Raw genomic sequence first — 12584 nt, 5'->3', positions numbered from 1 at the left:
AAACTTTAGAGTATCTTTACATTATATGAAAAAAAGCGAAAATCTATCTACATTATATGAAAATGCAGAAACGCCGTTCAGAATCAGTTACACTGTATAAATTGACAGGTTGAATACAGTTCGTTCGATATGTAAGTCAAATAAAAAACAAAATATTACGAACCAGACAAAAGTTATAACAACTACGTGAATCACTAACACACTTAGAGCCTGGTTCTATGTTTTATAAAAAAAAAAGGAATTTTAGCCATTATCATGATTTTGAAAGGTTTTATTTAAAAGTCTACAGGTACGCTGGAACTCTTGATATTATTTACTAATCTTATTAAAGTTTTAGAGAGGCTTGAAACTTATCACAGAGCTATTGCCGTCCTCACGTCCATTCTTACGGAACCTTACCGCTTATTGAAATTATGTCTCCTGTAAAAGACCTTTATCACACTGAAATAGCTTTTAACTACGAGCTAATATGACTTAATGATTCAATATACCTTGATAACTGCCAACTGTCCACATGTAGGTCACCTATCTCTTTTACGGAGATAAATGTTGTCACGGCGCATCATACACAGATAGTGTTCAAAGTTGTCGTGTTTTGCATAAATGTTCAGTTATTAAAGTACACAAAGGTCATTCTACTTGTACATGTAGAAATATGTGCTAAAACTAATGGAAAGAAGAGGATTAACGCATTGGGGAGATATTTTTGTCGTTGTCGTGTATATTGTTGCCGTTCTCCTTGTTGGAATATGGGTAACTATACTTTGTTGGAGTTTATTGTATTTATACACACATGCAGACGATACCTTTAAACAATCATACAAAAGAATACAGTCATACAAAACGACTGGTCAAAATGTGATAACAGCATTATGTGGGCCGTCCCAAAAAAGGTAAATTTTTTTCTGGATAAGCGAGTCATTGTTCTAAAGCAGTTTTACAGATTTGAAAATTTTGTCTCAGATTTGCGTATCTTAGATAGATCTTTAGAGAGTGAAATTACAACTACCTTTAAGATGATCCCTTTAACATTTTCGGTACTTTATAGAAAGATAAATTTCCTCCATAAATATTATTTGAATTTGAAAATAAATATACGTTAATCTATAATCTGACTTTTTTTACTTTTGCAACAGAGCACGTGCCGCAGAAAAAGGGGGACAGTACGAACTTTCTTCCTGGCAGGTCGGTCAATGCCCTGGATACCGGTATGTTACGTAGCTTAGGCATGCACTTCATTGTTCTTGTAGTTTGTATGGACTAAACTGTGCTTTTAATATATTTTCTAGCTAATGGAACTATCACGCAAAGCGGGAACTGTCACGCAAAGCAGACATTACACCTATTCCATGACGTAAACATTAACAATTTGCTAAGCTTATTAACAGAGCTGACATGTACCTTAAAATTAGCACTACATTTTTTTTTGTATTCAAACGAATAAACCATGGTATATGGGGACTGAACACTTATTTTAATATAATCGGCACTAATATGACCTGTATTTGTCATGTTTAAGTCAGTTTATTTAAATATAATCGGCACTATTACCTGTTTATTGCACGTTTAGGTCGTCTTTTTTTAAAAATATAATCGACACTAATATTACCTGTTTATTGCACGTTTAGGTCGGGGCCTCGTTATTCTCTAGCAACATAGGCAGTGAACACTTCCTGGGCCTCGCTGGTACTGGTGCGGCCAGTGGAATCGCCATTATCATTTATGAATGGTTGGTAAGAAACTAAAATTATTTGATTATAATCAAACAGAGTAGGGGTCACACGCTGTGTAGCAATAGAAGACTTTAAGTGCCGTGTGACATCTATAAAATGTCGTCAAGCTCTTTAACTCAAGGTGGTCTATGTAAACCGAGGTTAGAGCCGTGAGGAGTGCTGCACATTTCATTACCTCTCATGAACATAATCTGTCCAACCGAGTCTGGTATTTGTTTGCTTGGTTGCCTTCTGTAATACCAAGAAAACTTTATATAGATATGATTACTGTCTCAATGAAAACCGATATCCTTAGTTATTATATTATATATTATATATTATTTACTTTACACATATAGGGAATGCCGCTCGTAATTCTGCTTGCTTGGATATTTGTACCTGTGTACGTTTCGGCTGGGGTAAGTCTGGATGACGGGTAGAGGTTCAATCATTCTAGTAGGATTCGAAGATATTTGGTACTATCGAAAACTCACAATGACCTTAATGTAAAAAGTAATGATATGAAAGCATTGTAGTCATATATTACTTCAAAGAGTAATTTCTAGAGACGTTAAGCACGTATCCGTAGACACTTATTAGATATACTGTATGCAGCAATATTTTGAAAAATGATTTTATTTCTCTAGTATTTTCTTCCATTCTGGTAACGTGTAAAGGTCTGATAAAATTCTTTATTTTTTTAATAGAGTTATTATAATATATGCAATTATATGGTCATCTTTATATGCATTTCTTCTAGGTGTATACGATGCCAGAATACTTACAGAAAAGATTCGGAGGACAGAGAATACGGGTGTATTTAAGTGTATTGTCAATGGTACTCTACATACTGGCTAAACTTTCGGTAAGACCTATACACTACATAATACACAATTTTCATACTACAATTCTATTAGATACTATACTATACTATTAAATCAGTGTTTTCATTATCCATGTTAGATGATTTAAAACATTCACAAAAGTTTGCACATGCAGTATAGCTCATTATAACATTATCTGCATTAAGATGTAATAATCTCTCATTTCCCCAGGTGAGCATATTTGCCGGGGCTTTGTTTATACAGATGGCCATGGGGTGGAATGTTTACGTGTCCATTGCAGTTCTACTTTTCATCACAGCTTTATTTACCATACTAGGTATAAAGATACTCTATCTGTTATGTACTTTTAGATATTCATAAAATATTAAGTATCAACGTTATGCCGACTTCGTACAACCACATTACGAGGTAAAATATAAAAAAGTGTTACAAAAAAATTAACATATATTAGTGTACATATTTCCTATAACAGATAAATATTTCTCATTACTCCTGTAAAAATTCTGTAGGTTCTAACTAAAGCCTATTTTCATCGAGTCGAAATACATGTAATTATCATTGTAGGTGATTCATCTTCAATGCTATTCAATTTATGACGTTACTTCCTTTACCACATGCTGTGATTCGTCAATTAACCTCATTTGCAAATTCATCATTTCAGGTGGACTAACAGCTGTGATATACACAGACACTTTTCAAACAGCTGTTATGTTGATAGGTGCAGTTGTATTGTCTGCAATAAGTAAGAGACGCACAGACCATTAATTAAAGTATAATCCATTAAATGTTTATAATGAAAAAAAAAATACTTTCGACTGTCAGTGTATGGTTATATTTGTTTAACTTGATGAGTCTCACTAAACTGTTTTAGCATATCTTTTTATTTTTTATTATTATTATTATTTTTTTTTTTTTTATTGTTTTTTATGTGTTAGCATATCGTTATACATTATACAGCCCAATGTTTTAGGACTGGCTGTTTTTTTATTTGTCTTGCAGGTTTTAATAAAATTGGAGGTTATGAGAATTTGCGAGACAGGTATATGAATTCAACCCCTTTAATACGGGATATAAACAGTACATGTGGACTTCCGAGGGATGACGCGTTCAATATTTTCCGACATCCTCTGTATGGTGATTTACCATGGCCTGGTCTCATCCTGCATATGCTCATAGCTTGCACTTGGTACTGGTGCAATGATCAGGTATGTTCGGTTTAGTGATTTACCGTAGCCTAGGGTTATACTCCATATGCTCATAGCTTGTACTTCGTACTGGTGCAATGTTCAGGTATGTTCGGTTTAGTGCCATGGCGTGGGGTCATACTTCATAATTATGCTCATAGCTTGTACATGGTACTGGTGAAATGATCAGGTATGTTCGGTTTAGTGATTTACCGTGACCTGGGGTCATACTTCATATGCTCATAGCTTGTACTTGGTACTGGTGAAATAATCAGGTATGTTCGGTTTAGTGCCATGGCCTGGGGTCATACTTCATATGCTTTTAGCTTGTACTTGGTACTGGTGAAATGATCAGGTATGTTCGGTTTAGTGCCACGGCCTGGGGTCATACTTCATATGCTTATAGCTTGTACTTGGTATTGGTGCAATGATCAGGTATGTTCGGTTTAGTACCATAGCCTGGGGTCATACTTCATATGCTTATAGCTTGTACTTGGTATTGGTGCAATGATCAGATATGCTCCAAGCTTATTACAGTTGTGCTCCTTGTATAATCAGTTATTCTTTAACGCGTGCTACTGCAACGACTGTTTGTTATTTATAGAAATAGTTGTGTATAACACTGGTCTCATCATATATCAGATCTATAGGTATTGTACCCTGTTCTGCTTTAAAGCGAGACCTTCATTTTAAACTAGTGTTTCGATTAGACTGACGTGTATCACTTAGATTTTTCTCAGCAATACCTGAAACTTGTGTTGTGATCAGTCAGTGGTCAGTAGGTTTCGGCAAGTGAACTCTGCTTTTCATATTTAATTTGTTAGTTTTGCAAAGTCATTGCATCCATAAAAATGGGACATACTAACTAATGCTTTACGAAATTTCTAAAATATAACGAATATTGGAATACGAAAAATCTATGCTGTGCATTTGAAAACTTATCATCCAATGTCTTCGAAACTTTGAGGAAATTCAACTAAGAGCTTTATAACAGTTGCGTTATTTCATATTACTCGGTATTACTTTCGTCTTTGTTTCCGGTCAATGAAAGTTTAGAAAGAAGTTGCATTGTATATGATTTTGCTGTAACGGGTTTATCTAGGTAGATCCGTCTTTTCTAGCAATGTTGTATACAAAAGTCATTATTTTTATAGGTAATTGTACAACGGTCCTTGGCTTCGAAGACACTGCTTCATGCAAAGGCAGGCTCTCTGCTAGCTGGATACCTGAAAATTTTGCCATTATTTATCATGCTAATGCCAGGCATGATAAGCCGGGTTCTTTATCCAGGTACTGTCGATATCTGCTGTTTTATTTGTCATTATTTTTTATGTATCACCTGCAGTGTCACGAGGCATTCAGTTAAGAATAATATTCTTGGTTTGGGATTTATCAAAACAAGACCGAAATCCAGCTTCGGAAAAACAAACCAAATACAAGAGAAGTATTCGCAAAAGTTTTGCACATATATTTTTTGTGGTTTTAAATTTTAGATGAAGTTGCATGTGTAGACCCGGAAGAATGTGAAAAATATTGTGGCAACCCTACGGGATGTTCGAATCTTGCATACCCATTGCTTGTGTTTGGTCTTTTGCCTACAGGTATATTGAATACCTATTACACTTTTCAGATATTTATACAGTACCGTTATAATAGATATTTTATATCACGTTCCATTCGGTTATAACAAAATGAGAACGCTGTTTAAACTTCCCAGTACTTGTAATCTTAATAGAACTTAACAGAACTATAGCATCTAACAACTATTTATGAACTTAATACTGCTGAATACATTTTTCACTTCATTATTTTGTTAATGATAATGATGTTTAGGTTATGCTTATGTTGATAGCCAACTTGAAGGTTCTGTCTTGATATGAATTACTTACTGTTCATATCAAGCATTTCTTAAATAACTTAAGAGAAGTAATTTTCAAAATCGGCTTAAAAACGAGAAAATAATTGACAAAATTTCAGTATTTGATCAAAATGGCGGCCATTTTGTTTCCAAAGCAACATGAAACAAAATGGCGTTTATTATTGTAAAATAATTTCTCTGATTTTTCCTACTATAATGAAAGAAATTACCATAATTAGCATTCAAAACAAAAGCAACATTAGAAATTAATCTTATTTAAAACTTATTAAATTTTACTGAAGAAAGAATTATGCAGTGTGTAAATGACGTCATAAACACACTAAACTAACTGCCTTCTTGACCAGTCATTTTCTTTAATTTCAAACTGTCATATCTTTTTCAATATTGGTCCAGTTTTAAAAATTCTTTCAGCGTTATGAAAGGCTTGAAGAGGGCTTTTATATGAAACAGGCATTCCTTGTTCTTTAAGTTAATTATAATATTGTTAATTAGCCCTTAACTAGAATAGAAATATTTTCTTCTATTTCTGTTGTAGATGATTTACTCTAACTATAATATTAGTAGCACATGTTGATATGTTAACAAAGAAATAAATAATTGAGCCGTGCCATGAGAAAACCAACATAGTGGGTTTGCGACCAGCATGGATCCAGACCAGCCTGTGCATCCGCGCAGTCTGGTCAGGCTCCATGCTGTTCGCTTTTAAAGCCTATTGGAATTGGAGAAACTGTTAGCGAACAGCGTGGGTCCTGACCAGACTGCGCGGATGCGCAGGCTGCTCTGGATCCATGCTGGTCGCAAACCCACTATGTTGGTTTTCTCATGGCACGGCTCAATTTTCTTTGTAACTAGTAATAAAAGTTTTCATTAGAGGAAAATTAAGTAGCTCTTTTTCTGTGTCCGGATAAACATGGTTTACTGGTCCCTGTAATGTGATCGTCTCTAGAGCTAAAGTATTTAGCAGCGGACATTCGTGTTGAATATTACCTTTTATATCTAGGTCTGCGTGGCTTATTGGTTGCTGTGATGCTATCGGCAATAATGAGTTCCTTGACTTCTATATTCAACAGTGCAAGCACCTTGTTTACCATAGATCTCTGGCCAAGATTTAGACACCAGGCGTCTGAAAGGGAAAAACTAATTGTTGGCAGGTACTTGTTTTCACAAAATAATTATTAGTGTGAAATATATAAGACGATCATTTTAACATGCTTTATAGAAGTATTCGAAATAAAATGATCTGCAAATGATAAAAGAAAAGCTCATTTTGAAATTCATACAGTTTTAAAATCTTAATTGGCAGCACTGCTATAATAACTTGATATCGCTTAATGCATAGGGGTGTTTATCGCCGTTATATGCTCACTAAGTATATTATGGACACCGCTAGTAAGGTCGTCGCAGAGCGGACAATTGTTCATTTACATCAATGCTATTCAGGGATACCTTGCCACATCTATAGGACCGGTGTTCTTTTTTGCTGCTCTTTGGAGCCGTATGACGGAGAAGGTAAAATTACTTTGAATCAATATTACACGTGTTTCTTTTACAGGAATGTAAATCTATAATGAGTATATGTACACAAGATGTGTTAGCGGTTTTTTTTTCCAAAAAATTATAGTAAAATGTAATGTCAATACATCTGCGATATTATTATGAATATAAGAAATGTTGTTAGCAAGTATGTTTTTGGTTTTCAAAACTGTAGTTGATATTATTATTTTTATTCATAGTGCAATCACATGTTTGTTGGCTTATCATATTGTATTATAGAACGAAAACTCTTTCAGGCAGCGTTTTGGTCACTGGTCCTGCCTCAGATCTGTGGAATAGCCAGACTTGTACTAGATTTAACCATGCCTGCTCCTGTCTGTGGTGAACCAGACACCCGTCCAACCATTCTGAGCGCTGTTCACTACACATACTTCGCGCTTATTCAATTAGCAATTACTACGATATTAATTATCATCATCAGCTTGTTCACAAAACCCAAAGAAAACATTGACGTAAGTAAGAACACTGTTTGAATTTAACATTATATATAATGTGACATATTTACCATAATACGTTTAAATGACATCCAGTAGTTATTATACTTATTCGCTGTTTTTATATATTAATTTATGGATATTTCATTGAGAAAATATTGATATCCTGTTATAACATATGCATTGCGTCTAGTCAGAATATCAGTTAATGTTAAATTCTATGTGAGATTGTCTAACCTTGACAGGGTCTGACATTTTGGACAATTAAAAGGTATTCTGGAACAGAGGTGGAGTCTACCTTAGAAACTGAACCATCGCATTTAGGATCTAAGCTCAAGACCCAAGGTATTTTTGCGTGTTACTATAACGACAAATTATTGTTCTAAAAATAATATCTACCTTCAGTAAAAATATTTGAAGTTTGTTTCTTTATAAAACTTACATGAACAAAATGTCGATAAAAGTAGCATTTTTATCGTTCTCGTAGTATCACTTGTAAATATATTTGAATCAGTAACTAAACAGTGTAAATAAGAAGCCACACCATGAACTAATTTTGCTCACATTTTATGATTAAGAACATGGCTCTTTTTTAGTTTCTGAAGAGGATTCTACGCCGGAGGACGATCGTATTGAAAATTTAGGAAAATTTAAAATGTTTATATACCGTCTGTGTGGTATACCCCTGGTTGGTTCGCAAGAACAACTGAGAGAAGAAAAGGAGCTGATTTATAAAGAAATATTTCTCAAAGAAAATCCATTTTGGAAAAATGTCATTGATATTAATGCAGTAATTGGTCTCGTGGTTGTGGCATTTCTAGTTGGATATTTTCACTGATTATTTTTTAAACTTAACAAACAGAATACTTACATTACGTACTGCATTAACCGTCTCGTTCATTAACAGACTGAACACTAAACTTAACGGAATGTATTTGTATTAAGATATACTTTTTGTGGTAAAGAAGATAATAGAATCGGTCATCAGTTTCGCAGATAAAACGTTAGATATTTTACAGGCAAAAAAGAAACAATTTAAAGGAATTTTCTCTATGACTTTTGGCAAATATTTTCTATACCCGTCACCTTTTGACTTATATATCTCAGGGAAGACTGATAAAAAAGTATTTTAAACGCAAAATGTTTCATTATGCATAGTGCATTTTATTTGACCTGGCGGGGTTTCGCAACGGTCCACTACATTATTGTGCAGGGTATGTAGTACATGTAACCAATGTAGCGTTGAATTTTAGTCGTTGGTTACTGAAGATTATGGAATTAAACAGTAATATTGCTCTACCTATTTTGCTCGTTTTTTTTTTTAGATTACCATTATTTGCAAATTCAGAGATTAACTCCGCCCCGCAAGGTCGAACTTTCAAACCTATCGAATTTCAAGCTCGCATTGAATGTTGAACTACTTTGATAATCGAAATTCAAATTTCGAAAAAGCTGAATATCTATTTTACAATGGATTGAATTTTAAGCCTGCTCAATATTTATTGAGCCAATTAGAGTATTGAAATTCAAATTTTCAAAACAAATGAATATTGTGCAGGTGTTGAATGTCGATCTACCTCGAACATCAAATTTTGAAAACCTTTGGATCTAGCGTTAAATTTCAACCTACCTTATTCAAGAAGCTGGATTTCGAGCTCAAATTTAATTATAAGTCATCTTCAAAATCGAAAACAAATTTCGAAAACTTAAAGGCTGAATTTCAACTACATTCAAATTTCGGCCAAATCCGAAGAATGAAATTCAGCGTGCTGAAAAAAAAACAGAATATCGATAAAATTCTATCTAGCTTTTCATATTATGTGAGATGGAATATCTAATTTCAGATTTAAAAGGCTGACATTGATTTTCGAGCCTCTTCAAAGATCGAAATTCAAATTTTCATAACACCAGTCATCGAACTAATACTGACTCGAAATTCACGTTAGGTCGAAAATCAACAATGTACATTACTCGAAGCTATATCAACATCTTTTGAACAGAATTTAATTGATAGTTGAATGTTTATATCTGAGTTTTAATGGAAACGTATATGCTTCACGCTTCCGTGATTTCTCAGTGTTTTTTTTACGTTTTCATCACCCAGACTAGTTTTGTTTAAATGCTTACAGTCTGAATCACTTTGTTGGTTGTTAATAAAGTTGTTTTGTCCATTGATTTCCACTATCGTTATGTCTTTAATCAAACTGTTGTTTAGTTTTATGCTATTTTGAAGTCTGGCACAAGATTAACATCTTCAATTACGTTAATCTTCAATTAAAGCATCTAAATGAGATTTTGTTCATATTTAAACAACATAACATGACATTGTATGATACCACTGACCACGAAAATACATTAACTGAAAGTCAGTTATAAGATCGGTGTGCAAAACTGTACATGTCATCCAAATTACAAGGCATGCAGTGTCTTAAAAACAAGGAAGTAGGTCATTAGGTCAAGGTCATAGTCAATGATCCCTAATCGCTTGGGTTCATCAGGTAATTATAATTAAACAGTGTAGGAAATATGACCTGATGATTTTTGAAGTATGTTTTCAAATATAACTCATAGTTATAACAAGTGACCCCCAGGGCGGGGCCTCTTTTCACCCTAGGGGCATGATTTGAACAAACTTGTTAGAGATCCACCAGGCACCAGGCAATTTTACATACAAAATATCAAAGGCCTAGGCCTTGAACATTCAGACCAGAAGATCTTTATTTTATTCCTACATAAATCTATGTAAAACTTGAGACCCCCGGGACAGGGCCTCTTTTCATCCCAGTGGCATAATTTTAACATATACATACAAAATATCAAAGGCCTAGGTCTTGTGGTTTTAGACAAGAAGATTTTTAAAGTTTTTTACTATAAAAGTCTATGTAAAACTTGTGACCCTTGGGGCGGGGCCTCTTTTCACCTCATGGGCACAATTTGAACAATCTTGATAGAGGACTTTAACATGATGTCACATGCCAAATATCAAGACCCTAGGCCTTGCGGTTTTGGACAAGAAGATTTTAACAGTATTTCTTACGGTTGTTATGGCAACCAGTGTTCGGCATGGAATTAAAAAATTTTGAACAGTTTGAAAGGGGACCACCCATGGATCATTCCTGTGAAGTTTGGTGTAATTCTGCTCCTTTGTTATCAAGAAGAAGATTCTTAAAGAAAATGTTTTTCGACACACGACGGACGACGGACATTGAGCGTTCATAAAAGCTGACCATGAGCCTTTGGCTCAGGTGAGCTAAAAATGATCTTACATATCTGCCTATGTTCGACACTTGTTCTCCCGACCCTCGGGACAACTTAGATAAAAAATTGCTAATGCTCAGTTTTACATTCCACACTGTCCTTCGGGTAAGGAGAAATCCGTTTTACTCAATCTTTATGGTCCTTATCTTCTACTACCGTCAACTTAAAGGTTCAGTCAAACCGAGCATGCAACAATTTCATTAATGTCGTGTTGGCCGACCTATGGTCTTCCACTCAGTTTATTTTATTGCTTTCATTGTAACAATCAAGATATAGGATTGTTAGTGCTACAGTACCTGCATGACATCTTGATTACGGAATCCTGTTTAGGCCATTTATAATGTCGCCGTCGCGTTTGTGGGGTCGACACCCGACAACGCGAAGTGACATAGCGACATTACGAAGTGACACCCGACAATCGCAAACGACGGCGGCAATCCCAAACGACAATGTCGCGATATCCACTTTGAAATGTCGCCTTTCAAAAGCACGATATATCGCGATGTCACTTCGCGTTGTCGAGCGTCGTATCGCACTGTCGCTATGTTACTTCGTAATGTCGCGATGTCACTTCACGTTGTCGTGTGTCGACCCTGCAAACGCGACGGCGACATTATCCAACGACATGCGATAATCACAAACGACGCTCGACAACGCGAAGCGACATTTTCCAAATGTCGTATCGTATGTCGCTATGTCGTATGTGTGAGAAAACATGTAACAGCTCGTTAAAAAAATGAAACAACTATAGTAAGACTATGAATTAATGTTCAGTTTCATACTTTGACAGGGTCTGACGTTTTGGACAATTCAAAAGTGCCCCGGAACGGAGGTCGAGTTAGGTTCCAAGCTGAAGATATCTTTACGAGTTACTATGATTGAAATTGTTTTAAAAGATAACACTAACTTTCAATGAAAATATGTAATTCTGTTTCTTCGTTAACCTTGCATGAACAACAGTCAATACAATAGTATTCGTTCCCTTTAATTGCTTCATGAAATAATTGATAATATACCCGTCTGCATTTTTGAATCAGTAACTGAACAATGTGATTGGAATCCACACCAGGAACTACTTTCGGCGACTTTTAGAATTAAAAATCATTTCTTATTAGTATCACAAAAGGATTCTACTCCGGCAGATGATCATGTTGAAAAGGTTGGAAAATGTAAAACATTTATATACAGATTATGTGGCATCACAGGAAGAAACGGAAGAAATCAAAGAGACAGTTTATAAAGACATGTTTTTCAAAGAAGATCTATTCTGGAAAAATGTCATAGATATTAATGCAGTTTTTTGTCTCGTGATTGTGGCATTTTTAGCTGACTATTTTCACTGATTATTTTCAAAGTAATAGAAAGAGCATGGAAACTCGAGGGTAAACGATTTGTACGAGGGGGCGTAGCCTCCGAGTATAAATTGTTTACCCGAGAGTTTTATTGTTCTTTCTGTTTTGTATCATAGCCATCCATATATGGTAGTTGTAGGCGTTCCACATTGCCATATACAGCAGTTCAGTGGGTACTTAAAATCCTTGCTTTACAAATGTGTAAAGCCCAGGTAAAATAAACCAATGCTAGGGCAGAAAATCAATAAAATACACGTCTACTGTTCCAGACACGCTGGCATACTTTTCTATCCAACAGTGCGGTAACTAGCGTGCGGGTATTAAATACCTGCACACTTTTAGTTACCGTACCCTGTACTCAGTGTA

General features: G+C 35.0%; 1 protein-coding gene across 1 annotated transcript; it reads left to right on the top strand.

The window, feature by feature from the left end:
* Positions 1-586: 586 nt before the first annotated feature.
* Positions 587-9768, top strand: LOC123534654 (sodium/glucose cotransporter 4-like). The gene is made up of 15 exons (XM_053518823.1): positions 587-753; positions 1137-1208; positions 1629-1733; positions 2072-2131; positions 2473-2577; positions 2768-2873; positions 3219-3299; positions 3557-3762; positions 4896-5031; positions 5235-5342; positions 6621-6770; positions 6960-7129; positions 7411-7626; positions 7854-7953; positions 8205-9768. Exons 1-15 carry the CDS (start codon positions 670-672, stop codon positions 8444-8446), a joined length of 1941 nt encoding a protein of 646 aa, XP_053374798.1. The 5' UTR covers positions 587-669; the 3' UTR covers positions 8447-9768.
* Positions 9769-12584: the final 2816 nt, after the last annotated feature.

This window comes from Mercenaria mercenaria, chromosome 12, assembly GCF_021730395.1.
Source record: "Mercenaria mercenaria strain notata chromosome 12, MADL_Memer_1, whole genome shotgun sequence".
Taxonomy (NCBI): domain Eukaryota; kingdom Metazoa; phylum Mollusca; class Bivalvia; order Venerida; family Veneridae; genus Mercenaria; species Mercenaria mercenaria.
Note: the sequence above shows the minus strand (reverse complement) of the source record. Positions and strands in the feature narration are given on the sequence as shown.

What these genes read in the sequence shown, in the direction of transcription:
- LOC123534654 (XM_053518823.1), top strand. Translation starts at nt 670, where the DNA reads ATGGAAAGAAGAGGATTAACGCATTGGGGAGATATTTTTGTCGTTGTC. An exon ending in AGCTTTATTTACCATACTAG is followed by an intron (nt 2,874 to 3,218) that starts GTATAAAGATAC and finishes TCATCATTTCAG; the next exon opens with GTGGACTAACAGCTGTGATA. An exon ending in GGAGCCGTATGACGGAGAAG is followed by an intron (nt 7,130 to 7,410) that starts GTAAAATTACTT and finishes AAACTCTTTCAG; the next exon opens with GCAGCGTTTTGGTCACTGGT.